The sequence below is a fragment of the Hippopotamus amphibius genome, chromosome 11 (assembly GCF_030028045.1).
Source record: "Hippopotamus amphibius kiboko isolate mHipAmp2 chromosome 11, mHipAmp2.hap2, whole genome shotgun sequence".
In the NCBI taxonomy this organism is placed as follows: Eukaryota; Metazoa; Chordata; class Mammalia; order Artiodactyla; family Hippopotamidae; genus Hippopotamus; species Hippopotamus amphibius.
Genome location: NC_080196.1, coordinates 99084357 through 99105502, shown reverse-complemented (window position 1 = coordinate 99105502; position 21146 = coordinate 99084357). Strand labels below are relative to the sequence as shown.

The 21146-nt window shown below is 45.1% G+C and overlaps 1 protein-coding gene across 1 annotated transcript in view; it reads right to left on the bottom strand.

The window, feature by feature from the left end:
- The window catches only part of LOC130830936 (O-acyltransferase like protein-like), a 62177-nt gene that overhangs the window by 25924 nt on the left and 15107 nt on the right, over nucleotides 1–21146 (bottom strand). Inside the window, 6 exon segments of the mRNA XM_057698217.1 lie at nucleotides 3209–3311; nucleotides 3862–4041; nucleotides 8593–8819; nucleotides 9786–9927; nucleotides 18993–19071; nucleotides 20448–20587. Coding sequence (XP_057554200.1) covers nucleotides 3209–3311; nucleotides 3862–4041; nucleotides 8593–8819; nucleotides 9786–9927; nucleotides 18993–19071; nucleotides 20448–20587 — 871 coding nt within the window.

Here is a 21146-nt window from a genome sequence, read left to right as displayed (position 1 = left end):
GCGGAATCTAAAATATACAAGAAACTAGCAAATGTAACAAAAAAGAAGCAGCCTCGCAGATACAGAGAACAAACTAGTGGTTACCAGTGCGGAGAGTGGGGAGGGGCAAAACGGAGTGGGGGAGGGTGGGTACAAACTACTGGGTGTAAGATAGGCTCAAGGATGTACTGTACCACATGAAGAATATAGCCCATACTTTGTAATAACTGTAAATGCAAGGTCACCTTTAAAAACTGTATATTTTTAAAAATTAAAAAAATATATAAAATAAAATAGAGAGGACCAGGAAAGCCTACTGTGAACAGGTGATTTTTGAGTAAAAACCTGAAGGAGGAGAGGGAGCAAGCCACCAGGGCAGCAGAGAAGTAAGTATTGCAGAAAAGAGACGGTTATTAGTCATCCCTGTTTGGGAGCTAGTTCTCTCTTAATCCAATGGCTCATACACTTTTTAAATTCATGGACTTGTAAGAAAAAGTTGTTCTAATGAGGCACTAGCAGAAGATGGCTCCGTTGTTTGGCCAACACCAACCTCTCCAGCACCCATCAGTTTGTGCCTTCCAGTCATCCCCAGTATCCTGTATGGATATGTTCTTGAATCTCCTCTCTTTAATGACTTCTCTCACCCCCATTAACCATCTCGCTCCTCTTCCCAGTCAGTGTCTCCACATCCTCCCATCCTCACCCCGTTCCAGTGAGGCTTCCATTTCCATCACTCCATGGATTCAGTGTGGACAAAGTCACCAGAAGACCTTCATGTTGCCAAATGCAAAGATCACTTCTTTGCATACTCCACTCCCCCAGCGTCAGCCCCATTGACTACACCCTTCCTTCTTGAACTGCTTTCTTCTCTTGGTTTCCTGGTCCCTGAGGTGTCTAACTTGTCCTCCCATATCACAGGTCACTCATTCTCAGACTCCTCTGGGGCTCCTCCCCTTCTTCCCAGCTTCTACAGGTTGAGATACTAGAGGTCCTAGGATTCAGCCCTGATCTGTCATTCCAGTCTCCTCCCAGCGTGATCTGATTCAGTGCTATGGCTTTAAATGCTGCCTGGATCCCAAGAACGCCGAGATTTCTAGCTCCAGACTTGCATAGCCAACTGCTTACTTACCATCTCTACGTGGATGTCTAAAAGGTCTCTTCACTTTAACTCTTCCAAAAAAGAAAACTTTATTTCCACTCCAAACCCTGCTCCTCCAATCTCCTCTGTCTCAGTGAATACCATCACCACATACTCAGTTACTAAAGCCAGAACCAGAAATCATCCTCAACACATCTCTTTTTCCCACACTTCACATCCAACCCATCAGGAGGTTCTAACAATTCTACCTCTAAGACATACCTTGAACATGACCTTGTCTGTCTATTATAGCCTCCACCACTGCAGTCCTAGCCTTATCATTTCTCATATGAAATATGGCAAAAGTCACCTGATTGACCTCATTGCCTCTGTTCCTACCCTTCTTAGGTCTATTAACACAGGAGCCAGAGTGATTGCTTATAAAACATCAGATCATATCACTTTCCAACTTAAAGCAACTCAGCAACTCCCCCATCCACCAAGACCCATGTCTAAACTCCTTAGTGTCGCTATATGGTCCTACATGGTCCAGCCCTGCCTGTCTCTCCTGTCTTCATCTCCTCACACTCTTCTCCAACTTTACTATGCTTCAGTCTTCTGCTCCTTTAAGGCTCACTCTCTCTTGCCTTAGACTTTGGTACTAGTTGCACCCTCTGCCTGAAACTGTCTCGTCCTGATTTTCCCTCCTTCTTGCCATGTGGGTCTCAGATCGAATAGCCCCTCATCAGACAAGCCTTCTCTGACCTAGTCTAAACAGCTACGACCCCCTGTTCTATTTCTTTCCTGATATTTATTACTATCAGATTGTTTCTTGTTTATTCGCTTATTGCCAGTCACAAGTTTGCATGCACATGCGTGCACACACACACGTGCGCACACACACATATATTAATGGGAGCTCCATGAGAAGCCCTTGTTTGTTTTACCCATTGATGTATCCTCAGGGCCTAGAACAATTTCTGGCAAATAGGGATTCGATAGAACGTGGTTGGATGGATGAATGCTTAACATTTAATAAAAACAGCTGCCATCCACCATCACCATGTCCCTATGAAGGAAGGGATATTCAACCCAAAAGAGGTAGAGGCAGGCCAGCACAGTGGCTAGAACACGGACTCTGGAGTCAGATTCCCTGGGTTTAGACAACCGGTCCACCAAGACTATCTCCTTCAGTCTCGATTTTCTTACCTTTAAGATGAAGATTTTGTGGTCTAGCCATACAAGGAATATCACTCACCCATGAAAAGGAGTGAAGTACTACTCTTGTGTTACAACATAGGTGAACTTCAAAAACATCACGTTAAGTGAAAGAAGCCAGGCACAAAAGGCTACCTATTGTGTGATCCATGTATATGAAATATCTAGAGCGGGTAAACCCACAGTTACAGAGGGCAGATTTCTAAAAACTGGAAGTAGGGGGACTGGGGAGAAACTGCTTAACAGGTATGAGGTTTCCTTTGGGGATGATGAAAATAGGTAGAAGTGGTGGTTGTACAACATTGTGAACATGCTAAATCCCACTGAATCATTCACTTTAAGTGGTTAATTGTATGTGATGTGAATTTCACTTCAACCAAAAAACGAACAAAAAAACTGGGGATTTTATTATAACAGTTGTCCCTACTATATAGGAACATTATGAGGATTGAATGTGGTGATGCTGCAAAGGACTTTACACAGTGCCTGACATTTTTCAGATATGTAAGAAAATCTACCTCTTAGTAGTTAATTTAAATAACTATAGCTTTATGTAATATCACACAATTTTCTTATTTCTTCACATTTCGGTGTAGTGAGAACTGGCAACTGGATCTTGAATTTGCATCACACCATGAGCCAGAATTTGCGAACCACTAAAATAAACAATTTTGATAAATAAAATCACCTTTGGTAAAACGCCCATTTTAGAGAGCCATACCAAACCATTTAATAAACTGAAGATACAAAAGAGAGGAACCGGTGACAACAGTGATGTCCAGAGACGCACAGAAGCAAAGGCCAAGGTGGGTTAACATGAGCTGTTCAATTTGTCTCACTAGAGTGAGAACGGCCACACATCCATATCCACACACCCCCAAACACGCAGCCACGAGCACAACCGCAGAACTGCAGAGAAAACACAGTGTTTACCTGATCAGGAAAAATGTGTCAGCCCCAAGATAGAAAGGGCCACTCCAGGAGCAAAGGTACAGTGGGTTTCTAAGCACTCTGGCTTTCCATTCAAGCACATTATCTGTAACAGACATAAAAAGCAATGTCTTTTTATTTAACAGAAGAAAATCATGTGACTTATCTTTTCATAAAAAACAAGAACACCTTTAGCTTTCAATTGTATTGAGAGGGTTTTATTCATCCCCGTAATTCATTTAAGAGGAGAACTTGGATTGGGAATAAGGGAGGGTGAAAAACAAACAAAACAACAACAACAACAAAAATAGTTCATTCAACTATACTCCAATATAAAATAAAAAGTTAAAAAAAAAACAGAGATAGCGGCTGAGGTAGCTAACCGTAACCAGGGCTTTGCTGAAAATACAATACTCAGCTATCACTATTCACCTGGTAACCAGGTGCCTGATTTACACCCAAGAGGAGGTAATGCAACCACTGGACGCTGGCCTGGAAAACTCATTTATGAGAGTTCATGGCTGTGTCTTTAAAACGAAAGGAAGCCAGCCCAAGGGGAAAGCTTCAGCCTCCTGCCCTTTGGCCGAATGTGATCCCCCTACACAGAAGCTCTTCTCTTCCCCGACTGCTCCTAAAGCTTCCTCAGTTTTCCGCACCCAAAGACAGCCACGTGGTCATCTGACCGGTGTGCCCCGACATGATCCAGAGGAGGCTCAAAACCCGGAGGCCATTCAGGGCAGAGCACGTGCTTCCCGGCATCTCTGTGGTCCAGAGGGTCGGCACAGTCTTCTGCCAAGAAAAGCATTTCAGCACACGGTCCACGGCTCCTAGAAATCCTTGGCAGGAGGAAAGGTGTTACTGTCCACCCTGAAAGCCAGACCAGTCCACACGCTGCCCCACAGGCAAGAGGCAAAACACTCAAACCAGTGATCCCGGCCGCCACCCGGATGCTCCCTCCCTGTGACCCTGGGAGCTCAACTCACTTCTCCGTGGTCCCCTCTTGATCTATCTGTGGACCTTTGGACTTGGCCTCCCTCCCCTATGAACCTTGACTTTTCCTAACATTCTTGACCTGAGATTGGTGCCCCCACTCTCTCGTACAGAATATGCTCCCCAAGCTCAGTCCCCAAGAATGCCAACACCTGCCACTGCCACCGCCCAGTCCTATTTTACAGAGGGTTGGGGGAAGGGAAATAGACATTATTAAGAAACCACATGCTGAGACTTCCCTGGTGGTGCAGTGGTTAAGAATCGGCCTGCCAATGCAGAGGACACAGGTTCGATCCCTGGTCCGGGAAGATGCCACATGCCTCAGAGCAATTAAGCCTGTGTGCCATAACTACTGAGCCCAAGTACTGCAACTACTGAAGCCAGAGTGCCTAGAACCCGTGATCCACAGCAAGAGAAACCACAACTAGAGAAAGCTGTGCACAGCAACAAAGACCCAAAGCAGCCAAAAATAAATAAGAAAACACACACACACACACACTTGTGCTATAATGTCGGCATTCCACTTGAAATGGCATCCCTCATGCTCTCCCAAGAATGAATCACTTGCCAACAACATCCGTACCTGTTGAGGTATGAAAACAGAGAGGCAAGTGGAGCAGCAGCTAAGGGTGCAGGCCTTACAGGTAGTTGGACATCCCTGGCTCTGAATCTAGCGGTCACATATTAGCTCTGTGACCTCTGGCAAGTGTATTAACTTCTCTGTGCCTAAATTTCCACATCTGCAAAATGGGAATCAAAGTAAATCTTATAATCATGGGATTATCATGAAACAAATATGATAGTGTCACAGCTACTACCTCCCTATTGCTTTAAGAATGGTGAATTCCTTCTATTTAATTTATTCCCTTTAATTTAAAACAAATCTAATTCGGCTCATCCTGAGAGCCAGTTAAGTGTCTGGAATTGTGAAATGGGAGCCTCCAAAACTCAAGCTGGCTCCAAGAGACTCGTTTATTCTCCAGGACGTAGCCGGTTACCTTAAACATCGTGGGCACAAGGAGTCCTTGCAGAATTGAAACTTACAATCGAGATCTGGCTTATAACCAAGCTCTGGAAATCAAAATCAATATCTTAAATGGAAGAGTGTAATTAACCTGCATTTTGAGGTTCCAGCTGTAAAGATGAGTTTCTCCTTTGGCGTCCCGCTCAAGGCGACGTGCCTGGAAGCACGAAGCTCTCCCTTCCATTTAGAGGAATTTTCACTCCCCAAGAATTGGCACTCTCCCAGCACAACCAGCAGTGTCCTGGGCCTCGTGTCCTGGGCCTCGTGTCCTGACTCCCCTTAGTTACCCGAGAAGCCACAAGCTGCAAAGGAGTGTCACGGGCTTTGCCCAGTTCTGCCAATTCCTTTACCTCTCTGAACCTCTTTCCTCACTTTTAAACCGAGCACATTTTTTGGCAGGGCTCTTGTGAGGATTCAAGAACAATATTTGTCAAGTATCTGGCCCGATGCCTAACTTGGCAAGCAAGCACTGAGTACATTTTGCTATCATTATTATTTTTTTCATCTAAATTCTACTTGGGGGTGAACTTAACTAGCAGTAGCTATCAGACTGTCTGAAAACAACTGGTCTATAGAGAAGACAGTCTCTTTGAGTCCCGCTTCACTTCTCTGTAAATGCAAAGTGTCATGAACCACAGGAGCAGAGGGAGGATCGGGACAACAACGCCTGTGGCTTCCTAAGTGGGGGTCCCTGGACCAGCAGCTTCCACGTCACCTGGGAACTTGTTAGAAATGCACAGTCCTAGGCTCCGCCCTAGACCTACTGAATCAGACTCTTAGGGGGCAGGGCCTGGGAATCTGTGTTGTAACGAGCCTTCCAGGTGACTCTTGTGCTCACCCAAGTTTGAGAACCGTGGGTGTGACAGTGCTCTGAATTTCTGGATTTTCTCAGTGATTATTACTGTGAGCGCACTTTAAGCAACAGACCATAGAGTAAGAGCCCTGGGGCCGAAATCCACAGCTATTTACTTCATGAAGATGTTCTTAAACATTCGCTTCTATTTTTCTCATCTAAATAGTAAAGAACAGGCTCACATAACAGGAAACCACTCTAAGCAAATGCAATGACTATTTGGAGGATAAAGAACTAGGAAACTTGAACCTGGTGTACCCCCCCAAAAAAAAAATATATATAAACAGTAAATAAATTCAAATCTCTGATTTTTAACATCATCCAGAATTACCTCCTTGTCTCTGAAAGGTAGATTATTAAAACCAGAGAATATGGAGTTAAAGTGAAATATGGCTTAGTTTCTTCCTTATGCTATCTTGGGAAAATAATTTTGTCAATAAATGGTGTATAATATGAAAAAAAAAAAGGAACTAGGAAACTGAAATACCCTATTCAGCTCTAAACTTCTAGAAGACACAGTGGTCTTATGTTGATTTGATTTCCTGGAGAGTGTATAAGTGGAGAGGAAAAAAATGCTGAACCTAAGGGTCTCTCCACCTTGATTATTTCCAAACATTCAGGAATGTGATATTTTACTCTGATGGTATTAAATATTAGAAAATTGCTATAGCAATGGAACATGGAAACCTCCAATTTTGAGACCACAGTTAAATGTAGCTGCTGAGAAAGGATCTTAGTTCCCTGACCAGGGATCGAACCTGTGACCCCGAAGTTGAAGCTTGGAGTCCTAACTACTGGACCACCAGGGAATTCCTGGGCAGAGTCTTACTTTGGGTGAAGAACCTAAAGTTTCAGGGACTGATTCCTGGCACCACATCAGGTGTGTCTGCCCGTGGTCTGGCCTTAAAATGCAGGCTCTGTGGGTTAGCATTTCACCTGGATGGTAAGCAATGGTGAATTTTGGTGACTGCAGGCTCACCCTCAAGGTGACAATGAGAAGCATGTGGTAGGTCCCTGGGACCCTGCTGACCTCAGCAAGGTCAGTGTAGCAAGAGATCTTGACCAGTTACAGCCCCTACCCTTTCCTCCCTCTCCTGGTTTAACTGAGAGAACAAGGAAAAGAGCAACAAATTAGGAGGAGGTGAGTACATATCTCACTGAATTCCTTCAACAAATCCCATTATATGTCCCCATTTTACACATATGAAAACGGAGGTTCCTAGAGTCAAACAACCTGAACAAGGGCAGAGTTAGAAACCAAGGTGCATTTGACTGGAGATTGCTAAGCATGTGCTCTTTCTGCCAGGCCCACCCTGGAACCTTCTACATGGCAACCGGAAACCAGAGAAAGTTCTTGAACCACGTCAGGTAAGAAATAATGGAGGGGTCTGAGGCTTGGGGAAGGCCATTGAAAGCATCCTCAACATCTGACAGGGCTGTAATAGACACAAGAGAGTAAGTAGATTTATTTTCTGAGGCCCCAGAGGGCAATACTAGGGCCCAAGTGTAGAAATTATAGGGCAGAGGGATTGACGTTTGCAGAAGCCTAACGATAAACATTTCCGAGGCCTTCTGATGTGGGGAGGAGGTTGCCCAGTGCTTATATTATATCATCTTTACACAAACGTGCTTTCTGCTGTTTTCCTCATTGTTGGGGTTTTTGGTTGTGTTGCTGCCGTTTTTGTTTTTGCCTGAAGATCCAAATAGGATCGGATAAAGTCATCACTGTGCCTTCCACGCTGGTGGTACTCCCTGCAGTTACTTGCATATTCATATTCTTCTGGTCCATTCATTGAAATTTGGTTCTGTTTCTATCCCTCTCATTGGAGTAAAGGAAGAACAATTGTGTGGGCCTAAGGGGCTTTGCCAAAAATTATTCCACATCCTCTAAAAATACTTGTATGTGAAGCTATTCTTGTTTCAGAACGTGTGTGTGTGTGTGTGTGTGTGTGTGTGTGTGTTTGCCTTGCCATATAGGCAGGTGAAAATAAAGGTAACACTCTTGATTTTTAACTAAAACACAATCTGGTGTGACTTATCCCTACGCAGGTTCTCACTGTGCTGTGCTGGGTTGTCCTTTTCCGTCGTAATCCCCTCGTGTTGCACACTCGCTCCCCTGGCTTCAGCTTATATGTAAATCGTTTATCTCGGTGATGCCAGGAAGGTTCTGTGAGTCATCTCTGTAGCTGTGACACTGAAAATAGACATCGTGCTCACGGAAGGGTCCCTTAGAGGATTACCACAGTGAAACCCAATCTCTGTTCTGACCTAGACTTTGAGTCACACAAAGACACACTGGAGAATTGTACCCAAGACAGAAAGCGGCATTTTCAGCGATCTCGCCTGAACACACTGATGGTAAACAAAGACTGAACTGTGAAGAGCAGAGACCCAACCTCCACACCAGCTTTTAGAAGCTGTCAGGCATCACTAGACCCTAGCCCTGCAGGGATTATTTTCTAACAGCATCGTCATCTAAGTCACCTCTCATAGGTGGTCTTGGTTTGTTAAAATGCCTACTTTTTCCTCTGCTCGGGGTTCCTGACAGAGAGAGATGGGCCAGGCAACCCATCCGTCGGATTCTGTTTCTTGGCTCGCTCCTTGCCGGCTCCCTCAAAGGTAGACTCCCGTAAGTGGCCGAATGCACCTCGTGTGCAGGTAATGCCTTGTGGGCTGACCTCGACCCGGTGGCTGCCACGTAGACAGTTCCAGCCAGAGGAAGGGCGAGGCCCAGCAAGGTGAGGAACCTGCAGGGGAGATGACACACGTGTGACCAAGCCTGATCTCACCCCAGCACCACAGTAAGATGCAGAGAAAACAGCCCAGGGGAAAAAAACCCTCTCCAGCCCCCTAGTGAAATGTAGGCCAACGTTAACAGTTTTAAGGGCTAGGAGTGGCTTTCTAAGAAAAAATAATGAAAGAAATTACAAAGTCAAAGATGACTGGATTTCACTAAAGTCCTTATTATAATTATTAAAAAAATCGTAACAAAACAAAAAGCAACCAACATGCTGAGGAAGATATTTGCAGCTGATATGACTAAGGAGTCATAAGTTTCATCTGTAGAATGAACTTTAAAAATCAATAAGAACAAAACTAACACAGACAAAGAAAAGGGAGTATGAATAGCAGGTAAACTTAGAAGGAAAAATCCTTATTAGCAATTTTTTAAAAAAGTAAATTAAACCAATTTGTGACTATCAAATTGGTACTTCTTTTTTATAAAGGGAGCTTCTGATGCTGGTGGCAGGGTGATGAAAGAGACAGGGGCATCTCCTAGTGGGGGCAGGTAAATGAGGTTTTCAGGAAAGTACCTTATAAAAGATCTGAGCTCTGGGCCAGCAAGTCTACTGCCATTAGTTTGTCCTAAGGAACAATGTCAGATGCAACTAAGATTTAATGGTCAAGTTTGCCGAGGTGTTTGAGGGAGAAGCAATGCCTCAAATAAAAGAAATTCATCTTCAGTGGTCACATGATAAGAACAGGAATATCTGAGGCCAGGATGCATTTCTCAGTGATCCCAAAAGCCCATCACACTTGGGTGTGGCCAGCTTCCTGTGGAACACGTTCAGATTTTCTTAGTTAAGGTAAATGGTGATCAGACATCATTCAGTGAATGAAAATGAAATGGCCAAGTGTAGCTGGTGAGCAAAAGGTGATCAAACAGCCCAACATGCACATCCCAACCCGGTACCTGAGATGCCTATACTCACAGACACACGGCAACAAACGTGTCCAGGCGGAATAACCCAGGAGCACATCTGGCCACGCCCCCACCAGACGAGGAGGAAGAATTTGTTGTAAAGAAAGGGAGAGAAGGAGCCAAAAATGAAGCACTTCTGAATCTTAAAATATCTACCAAGAGAAAGAAAAAAAAAAAAGATTGCATCAGTAACACTTTACTTTGCAATAAATATTTGACATTTTTCCAAGAGCTTTCATATTTATTATTTCAAAATCAAACTTTGACATTAAAAAGGGCAGCTGGCTTTTAACAGCTCTCCATTTACACGTGGGAAAATTAGAACTCAAAGACGCTGAAACTGACAGAACTAGGAACTCTTAGCCCAGCTGGAGGTGGACCACAGGTCTCCTGAATCCTCAACCTGCCCGGGGCTCTGCATCTTTTCCCAGCACATGGAACTGGGAAGGACAATGCGCAAAGACCCCATTGCTGGCTCAAATCTTTCTGTGAGCAGGTCCCCACAAGACAGAAAAATGCAACATGAGATGGAAAAATAGGATGGAAGCCACAAGCTGGGGAAAGGAGCTGTCTGACATTGAAGATAAGATGCGCCAACTTAGGACACAGCTAATTAGTCACCACGAGAAATCATTTGTAAAGATATTAGTGGTAAGACAGGGTAGCAAAGGTCTCAAGCTTTAGTGTGCCTCGAAATTACCTAGAGGGCTCGCTCAGTAAATAGACTGCCGCCTCCCCTCACCCCCTGCACCCCGGACCCCCGCAAGCTCTGATCTAGTAGGTCGGGGGTGGGGCCTGAGAATTTATATTTCTAACAAGTTCCCAGGTGTTCCTGCTGCTAATCCGGGTGCACTCATTGAGAACCACCAGACCAGGGGACTTGAAGAATCTCAGCAAAGGATGGGGACACAGCGTGGTCTAATGAAATAGCAACACCCATTATAAATAACAAAAAATGCTGCTGTTTATGTAGTGCCCACTTGCTGTGAGATACATCTTGGTCATTATTTCTAATCTGTCAACATCCCTATAAGGAGCTATTATTTACCTTATGTTACAGACAAGGAAAATTCTCCTCAAATAAGTTCATGAACTTGAGCATAGTGCTTAAGCACACAGGATCTGCAGTTTGGGAGCCTGCATCCACCCCGACTATCCGACCACGGGTAAGTTAGTTTAATCACCCTGTGCCTCGGTTTCCCCCTTGGTAAGATGGAAATAATAGGACCTACTTTACAGGGTCATTGTGAACATGAAATGTAGCAAGAACTCTAAACCACTTAGAAAGTGCCCGGCATTGAGTAATTGAGCTCAGAAAACGCTGATCGTCTTTGCTATGACTGCCACTGGGTGGCAGAGCCAGAACTCACCCCAGGTCTGTGTGAACATGAAGGATGTGGTCCTTTTATCCCCCCAGGCGACCTCATCTCACCACACTACTAGACTTGCATTCAGGAGTTTGGGGTTCAAGCCAGCTTGCTGTGTGACTCTGGACAAGTCACCTCACCTCTCTGGATCTCATTTTCTCATGTGTGTAATGAGGAAGGGTGGGTTAGGCACAATGTAGTCTCATGTCCCTTCCACCTCCAGCACCCACTGTTCCCATGAGAGTGACCAGAGGGCTTCTGAAAGGTTAATACTGTGTGATTCCTTGTGAGTCTTCATTGTCACCTGTTAAGGGTGGAGACAAAACGCTGGAGTTGTCGGTGGGTCCTCAGCGCTGGCCAGGAACGTGGGGGCTTCATCAGTGGGTCCCTACGGGGCACACGGCAGCACAATTCCTCATCATCCAACTCTAATCACTGAACTGATGCCCCCTGAGCTACTTGCTAGTAGTATTTTAATTTCCCCAATAATCTCTTACACGGGAAAAAAAGTATACTGACCAGCTGCCACGTCTGTTCCCCTTAGAAGGTCTATTCTAAATTTAAAAGAATCAGCTGGAGTGTTTTTGTTTTTGTTTTTGTTGTGTCCAATCAACCACTCAAGAGCCTCTGGCCAATGTGAATCAGGACCCCAGCCTGATGACCCTGGGTGAACAGAGAAAATGGACTTCCTTGGCCTGCAAAGCAAAGCCCAGCTCCTCCCTGTGATGAGCTTCCGTGGACATCCTGCGAGGCCACAGCAGCCAGAACCTTCCTTGCCACCTTTAACTGCACAGCACATACTGGAGGACACAGGCTAATCTCAAATCAAGATTTTTTTTTTAACTTTAACGTCAGGCCCTCCAGGCAACAAAATGTCTGAGACTACAGAATTAGGAATAGAATGATACAATATACCTCTGGGCTTCGAGATTACATTTCCTTCACCTTCCATTGTTTTTTAAAACGTGCTTTTTGTTAGATCGGAATCCTCCCTTTTCAAGAAGCACAGGCTTAGGCAGCAGCTGGAAAATGCACCCCAGTTGTCCGAAATGATAGTCTTTCTGCGTCTAAATCATAGAGGAGCTGCCTCACTGGTCCCGAAGCCGATTAAAACATGTTACAACAGATGTCACCTCGGCTGCCCCAGGGGAAATTCCTATCCGCACGGTCAGCAGTTTGTCCGTGGATGAACTCTGAAGCGTTGGGCAACGGTGTCCAGACTCTGAAGGACACGGGAGACCCAGGTCCTCACTGCTGAGCGGCAAACCTGGAAGGTGATAACTTCTTCATCCATGGGGTGACCACTGCCCCCCAACCCCAAAGATATTCCAGGCAGGGTACTAACAAAATGACGTTCCTGGCTCTGCCCTGCTCCATCACCACAGTACTCTGTAGTTTGGCAGTGACCTTTAAACCTCTAAATAGCTCTGGCCCGACCAAAAGGCCAGAACAGTGCAAGTGTGTGTGTATGTTTTTGTGTGTTGGGGGAGATCACAGAAAGGGTTAAGCGTGGTTACACTGTAAAGGCATCATCAGCTTAGGCCCCTAGACACTCAGGCCCATCCCTTCTATCTCGGGCATGGGGTCTCCGCAGGATCCCATCTGCATCCCCAGCTCCACCCCACCTCTTTTCTCCTCCCATGCTCTGTTCCTATACCACCAACTGCCTTATGGGCAGGAGTATGGACAACCTAAGCTCCGCCCCCAGCCCCACCCCCACTGTAATTCTAGGGTCCTAGACACTCAGCGTGTGGACTGGAAGGCAAGGGGCGGGCTCCAGGGGGGGCATGTCCCATTGGCCCTACAGCATCACATCCCATGGGGAGGACACATACAGAGAAGTAGGAGGTTCCTTAAATATGAGGCTCAGGATAGGGCTCTTCTTGGCTAGGACTGAGGGCTGCATTGCAGACATCATTCCCTCTTCCTGCAAAGCACCCACCATCCTCTCATGTTGATCACAAGTCTCCAGGGAGTCTAAAGGTCAAAGAGAAAGACAAAGAATAGAACATAATTGAACCCTAGAGGTCCAAAATCAAGTTCAAAGAGACTTTGAAAAGAGAGTGTTATGGACTGAATTGAATCTCTCGCCCGAAATTTGTATGTTGAAGCCTTACCTCCTCGTACCTCAGGAGGTAGGGCCTTTGGAGGGGTGATTAAGTTAAATATTCCATTGACGTGGCCCTAATCCAATCCAACTGGTGTCCTTATATGAAGAGAAAATTTGGACACAGACGTGTGAGCACACAGAGGAAAGATCATGCAAGGAAACAGCAAGAAGGCAGCCACCTGCACTCCAAGGATAGAGTCCTCAGGAGTGACCAGCCCTGCGACACCTTGATCTTGGACTTCCAGCTGCCAAAAACATGAGAAATAAATTTCAGTTGTTTAGGCCACCCAGCCTGCGGTACTTGGTTAAAGCAGTCCCAGCAAACCAACACGGAGACTCACCAAACACTGCGCTCCATGGGGCAGCACTTGGGCCGAGAACCAGGCCAAGACTCTCAGAATGGGGCTGCATGTGCACAGTTGGGGTTCCTGGGCTTGTCCAACCTCACTAAGTGACCCAAGTGCATGTCCTCAGGTCCCAGGAGCCCTGAGAGGGAGCGCCCACATTCAGCTCAAAGTCCTGCCATCGTAAATAAGACCAACTGGCAGCCCCTGCACAGTCAATGAACCTTAAGTCCGGACAGTGTACCAGAATCCAGGTCTACACAGGTGAATACGAAGCCTTTACTTGAAACCAAATCAAATAAATGATCTGTTTCCAGTATCTCAGCACAACCTGCTCCCCACTCTCCCTCCCCACCCTGCCCCTGCCACCTCTGCACTAATACAGGCCAGCTCAAGCCCTTGTTATAATGTTCTCTCTTTACCCAGTGTGGGTCTCCCCACCCCCACTGCCTCACACCCCAAAGCTCCTCTCTGTGTGTGCCTGTCCCCAGTGCTCAACGTGAGACAGACCATCTCTTTCCTGACAGTGCTTCCCAACAGCTGAGGCACACAGACTCTTCTTCCTAACTAAATGGCAGGTTTCCCAAAATGAGTAACTCCCAATCCTTTTAATTCTCCCCCAGCACACATACGTGACGTCTCACACAAAGGCCGGATATAAAAGTACTCAATAAGTATTTTCTGAATTAAACTGAGAACAGAACATGGTACTCTGTGAAATGTTTTGGGTTCCTTTTAAGTCCTTCGACGGAAAGACATTTCTGGGGCATAAGTCAAGGGGTTATTATTAAAATAGGTCCATTTTCTCAATCAGTGCTCGGGGAAATCCGTGAGAGAGAGCAGTGGGGGAAGAAGCCATCCCTTGCAGTGCTAGCACCATTGTACCACTATGTAGGCCTCATCATTCTAATTATAATAGGTAAAGTGGGACTTCCCTGGTGGTGCAGTGGTTAAGAATCTGCCTGCCTATGCAGGGGACGTGGGTTTGATCCCTGGGTTGGGAAGATCCCACGTGCCACAAAGCAACCAAGCCCATGTGCCACAACTAGTGAGCCTGCACTCTAGAGCCTGTGAGCCACAACTAGAGAAAGCCCGCGCACAGCAATGAAGACCCAACACAGTCAATTAATAATAATAGTAGTAATAATAATAATATAATAGGCAAAGTGAGGTGAAATCAGCCTCATAGAGCAAAGGAAAGAGAACAGTGCAGAGGAGCAAAATTTGCCACCCCGTAACTTGTTTTTTGGCTCTCGGATTATTTCAAGCTAAAGACAATCAAGGCCCAAAAGACTCAGGAAGAACCTTTGACCTTTGTCCTAACTGCCTAAAAGAATGTAGATAGAGGACACATTCAAGAGAGAGAGTTATCGCCATAGATAACTATAGTACAATAGGAACTAGGAGTGTGGACAGGGAGAAACCCAGCAAAGTCTGTTTGTTAAAATTCCTCTCCGTGTCTGTTGTCTCTGTCCATGTCCGTTGTCTCTGCATGGCCCACAAACATTTGTTTACCAAACACGTGCTCTTTTTCACCTACCTGTAAATTGCCTTCCTTCCCTTTGAAGCCCCAAACCCCTCCCCGCTTCTTCTCTCAGACAGCACAGCACATAAGCCTCAATTGCCTAACTTGTCCTGAGTCCCACAGTCTCCTGGAGCCCCTGAATGTACATAATTAAACTTGATTTTCTCCTGTTAATCTGTCGGTGAGTCACCACATTCCCCACTCCCTGTCATGTTTAAAGGACCTCAGATAATCTAGCCAAATGAGGAACTAGGTGTTAGGTAGTGTTCTGCATTAAATTGTGTGCACTCCAAAAAGCTTCAAACCCTAACAACGCTCCACCCCCACCCAGGGAACTGTTGAGTTTGGTTAACACTCTGAAAGTGACCTTATTTGGAAATAGGGTCTTTGCAGAGGTTATCAACTTAAGATGAGGTCAATATAGGTTAGGGTAGGTCCTAAATTCAGTGTGCCGGATATCTTTACACAAAGAGGGAAATTTGAACACAAAGAGGGAAATTTGGACACAAAGAGACACACCGGGAAGAACATTACACGATGATGGAGTTACAGATGGGAGTGATGCACTGTAAGCCACCCAGTTTGTGGTACTTTGTTTCAAGAATGCTAGGAAATGCAACACAGTAAGTGGTGCTGAAAGACACAGACATGAGCTGTTAGGGAACTAGTCTATGCCTAGGCTTGTGATCATCACACCCAAATTTTATCTAGACTCTCTGGTGTTGCATGTTTTCATTCTCAGGAACTCACACAAAGTCTGTTGGTTGAAATTTTATAACATCTTACGACAGCCACACTATGCAGTTTTTTGCCTAAAAGCAATATGTTCTGACCTGCCCAGAATATTTTCCCCTCTCTCTGCTGTACCAGCCTCATTTCTTCTTGGTTTGTCTGCCACGGTCTTCTCCTCGTGTTGACTCCTGCCCTCCTGCTCTGCAGGAATAAAATCTGCACAAGCAGTCACTGTTGAGCTGGTGCCTCCACATCTGTAGTGGAAACATTGACAACTCCCTCAAAAAGCCTTAAGGAACAGCTGACAGATCCTTTCCAGATGGGGACCTTTTCCCCTGGGCACAGACGCTCCCATTTCTAACTGTTGCCTCTGTGCAGAAGCTGGATAAACCCCTTGGCAATGAGGATTAAATTCTACTAATAGGTTCACCCAAGTCAGCTCTGCTCACCCTAATCAGGGCCCTTCCTTTTTCTAGTTCCTCAAAGAGAATCATCGAAATACTTTTGTATTGGTAATAAATTCTAACCTTTCATTTTACTCTAACATCAACTCTGGCTAATAAGCTTGGCATTAGGCAGAAAAACTGGACTAATTGATAAATCTCTTAAATAATAGTGACCATTAACTCATTAGACAGTATTCACTTGATACGCTAATATAATAACTCAGAAAATTTATCTTTGTTTCTAGGATATTTACGGCTTATTCAACAAGAATTGAAATTTAAATTTGATATATAACAACTGGTTTTCTTCTTAATACCACCTAAAATAGTCAGCTGAGGTTGAGAGGTAAAGTACCTGAAGCTGTTGAAATAATCACAAATTCAGAGGACAATTTAAGGTCTGTGGGAAAACATTCAGAAGTCTTTCTGAAACCTTGAAAATGTTACTAAAAGTAATTAAAGTATGTGGGCCGAGCAACTGGGTGCAGGATGTCCTGCTTGAGCAGCGGAGGAACTAAGGATGCTGGGCTTGGAGGCTATGGGGGCATAGGCTACCGAGGAAACAGAAAATTGACCCTCTCTGGGGGCGCAGCCCCTTCCTCACTTGCACACCTCATATCACCCTGTTTGGCCCCGGAGGATGGCTGGTTAGCCAGAGACGGGTAAGATTCCTCAGGGGAGGAGCAACCTAAGACAGGCACAGTCGCAGAGGGGCCATCAGGGGTGGGGCACAGACCCTTACTCCTTCTGAGAGAGGCCTCCAGCCCCCAGGGCTGCTTTGCTTTCCACGCCCAGCTCAGATTGGGACCCAGGAGGCAAACAAAGATCACTGCCCCAGATCATGTGAGGCCTTTGTTTGTTTACTTCAAAGATCACCTTGATTGTGGGAGGAAACTGGGAGTGTGAGAACCTTAGGCTATCTTGCTTCTGGAATGCCCAGAGCGCAATAAAAGCAACGTGGGATGAATCAGCGAGGCTCTTGATCCTAGAGGTCTTGAGTCCCCTGGTCCCATCTTTCTCTTAAATCTGTCTGTGTTTCTTTAAGCTTGCGGCACCCGGCATTCGCCACGAGTCGCCGAGCTGGTCTCGGCAAAGGTCATTGAGAACTAACTGCAATATCGGCACCTACAAGAGGGCGTTTAATAATGTGTGTGATATTGTGATATAACAAGTATACATTTGGTCTTCATCCCCAGTTCCTGGCACAGAACTCCTAAAGCCTGGGAATCTCCTAAGTGATGGGGTGACAGGTGCATCTGTTTTCTTCACCATAAGCCCCTTTGAGTTTGAGCTAATAAGGTGACTTGGAGAAGAGCTGGTGGTCAGAGGAACCAACCATGTGATTAGAGGGTTGGGAGTTTCCGCCGCATCCCAGACCTCCAGGGAGGAAAGGGAGGCAGGGGATAGAGTTAATCACCAATGGCGAGTGGTTTAATCCATCATGCCTACGCAGTGGACCCTCCATAAAAACCCTAAACCAAGGGATTCAGAGAGCTTCCAGGAGGATGAACACACCAGGGTGCTGGGAGGGTGGTGCACCCTGAGAGGTGGTGGCAGCCCTGTGCCTCTTCCCATACACCTTACCCTCTGCATCGTTTCCACTTGGCTATTCCTGAGGTTTGTCCTTTATAATAAGCCCGTAATAGTAAGTCATGTGTTTCCCTGAGTTCTGTGAGCCGTTACAGCAAACTATCAAACCCGAGGAGAGGCTCCTGGGAACATATCAGAGTCATGGCAACCCCTGATTTGTAGCCAAGTTGGACAGAAGTCGTGGGTAACCTCGGGACCCACTAATAAACAATTGGCATCTGAAGTAGGAGGCAGTCTGGTGGAACTGAGCCCTTAATTTGTGAGGTCAGCACCACCTCCAGATACTTAGTGTCACAATTGCATAAGGTGAAGAGGCGATCCACACATTTGGGTTGGAAGTTTCTGTATGTACAGAAACAATGTTTTCCTTTTAACGTGTCACGTTAGGTCTTATTTGAATAACCAGAAAAAGTACAAAAGACACTAGCAGTAAAAACGTTAGGCCTTAAAGCTCTTCCTTTGAAAAATTTGAAAGACCAGTTTCCACGTGGACTAAAATGCTTCCATTCTGCACGGCTAAAATCAGAAGGGATTGTAAGACTGCAGAGAGTTAGGGCCAGACTGAACCTCACGGTCCACCCCTCTCTGTACAGAGGAAGAGGCTGAGCAGGGGGAGATTAAGTGATCTGCCCAGGATCACACAGCTGGGAGGTGACCACCAGGACCACATGCTGGCCTCTTAGCCTAATCCATCACGGCACACTGGCTTCACATGATCCCAGTCCAGAGTGGCTTTCTGGATTTGGGACCCGACCAATGGCCACAGCAGAGAACACTCACAATGTGGAAACCAGATGCCACCCAATGCCTTTCTTCAAACCTAACCGGGCAGCTGAGGGTGAGGAAAGATTAGGTTTAAAATTACATAAAGATTCAGCACTTAACTTCTTTTAATGTCTATCTCCTCCTTTCCACCCACGCCCTTCCTATTCCTCCACCTTCACTCCCAAGGCCCGCAAACTCCATTAGTCTCAGCGTATTGGATTTATCAGGATGAAAGGCTGGTTCAATCCTGAGAGAACGGCCAAGAGGCTGCAAGGGGCTGGGGTTTTTCAAACCTAATGCTGGGACAACAGGTTCACTGCATAGTCTACCGGACCTACCCAGCCGAGACATCTCAGTCACATCCTCTTCAGCACAAGAATTGGGCACACACATGCCCACGCTGTAGTCAGCTCCATCCTGGGAACACAACGCCACAATATTCTTTAATGTTAGTGTTCACAGAATATATGCACGACTGTTCCTAAGCGTGGCTGCAGCGGCACTACCCGTGCATCGAGCAGATTGGGAGAAGGGAAAAAATGTATTGAAAGAAGAAAAGTTTGCTGACTTCTTTGCAGATGCCTTTTCCATTACAGAGCATTTCAAGTGAATTTACAGAACTTCAGATGCACCCATATTTAAATAAAAATACGCTCCAAGGGTTAATGTAGCTGATTATTTAAAAAGCAGCCTCCAGTGTGGGATGCATCTCTCTCCTATATTACAGGTCATTAAGAGTTGACAGCTCCTACAATTTTCAACCAATTTGCCAAGCTGCCATTTCTTTGTAGCAGGACACAATGTATCAAGTAAAGATTTCATTAATAAATCAAGCCAATAGTTAGAATGCCGGTCCCAATAAAGCAAAGATCAAATTATAAATAAAAATTGCTGGGGTGCTTCTTCTAAGCACATAACTTACATGATTGTGTAGGTCTGACCTTTTGCTCTGATATCAGAAGCATTAATCTGCTTTGAAAATAGGATATGACTTTTGTACACACTGATTAAACCCTCAAGCAATCATTGTCAAATACTCAGCGTGACAAACGGAACTGGGTGATAATCTCCCTGTCGCCAATGGTTAATGACTGTAAGACCATTTTATAGCATTAACATCAGAGAGCTTGGCTTTATTATCATTCTTTTATATGATTATTAGCCAACCAGTAATGTATTTTCTTTCAGTGTTGTGTGACATGCATAAAGTATATCTTTGTATTTAACAGGAACCTGTGCTGCTGCTAGTTTTTTTCCCTCCCGGAAGTAAAAGAATTAACATGCTTTGAAGATGGTGAGCCCTGTGACCTCAGTCAACAAGATTTAGCCATGTATTTGTAAAAGTTCCAACCCATCTGCTGGGGTAACCTCAGATTCACGTCTCAGAGCTCTATTTCTGGGAAAGGATTATGGGTAATGGGAAGTCCATCTCCCTTTGGTATCCCAAACACTGATGGTGAGTCAGGAATTAATGCTCAGGAATATTGGCTGGAACTTGACCTTGGATTCCCCACAAAGGTCATCCAGAGGTCTTGTCCCATGCAATGTGGTAAGAGGAACATCTGAAGGTCTGTTTGTTTTGTGGACAACTACCTCCTACAATGTCGCATACTCAGGACATACAAGCCAGTTTCTGCCAACTGTTTAAATTTAATTTTAACTTTTTACAAAACATCTTAATAGTTTGGTTTTTACAGTGAAGACAAGCAATCAGTGGAGTTGTATCAGGTTTCACATCATGAGCCCAATGTTCACCCGTCCTTTAAGAGTGTGGGCGCAGATCCCATGCTCACCTGCAGAATGTGAAGCTTGCAGTACTGCCCTCAGAAGCGCCCCAACGGAGCGTGGGTGGAGAGACACTCACTGTAAGATCCCAGCCTGTCCACATTTCCATTAAGGATATTGCTTCCCAGCTTCCCGATGGAGTCATACACTGAATTTCAAAGCAAAAGAAGTGGGCAAAGTTAGCTTCTTTGTGTCGCTTTCAAATGAATTTATCCGCACTCAGCTCCACCTTCTAAACCTCTAAAATTTAAATGATCAAAAAAAGAAGAGACATATCTTCAGACAGCACTCTTGAGCCTGCATTCTGCACCTGCAGCCTCTCTCTTCACTGAGCAGAACAATGACGTATGTTCTCATACGTGATCTGTTGCTGAAAAAGATTGTTTGAATTCTTTTAAAAAATAAATGCTTCGGGGGAGTAAAAAAGATGTAATTAAAATTTGATAGCTTTTCTTTCTCCTACATACAGCCAGGAGAAAATACTCATGTCTTAAAATTTTTTTATCCAATTTTGTAGGACCTTATTTTAGAGGTTTTTGTTTGTCTGTTTGTTTTTTAATCTTGGGAGCAAAAGGGCGCAGTAATCAAGCTCCATAGTTAAATGCCTCCCTTAGCTCCGGTCCTGTAAAGGTCTTATTTTGTTTGTGCTCATATATGTCCTTTTCCCCTTCATTTTTTTTTTTTTTTTGACCATTTGTTTGTTTCGC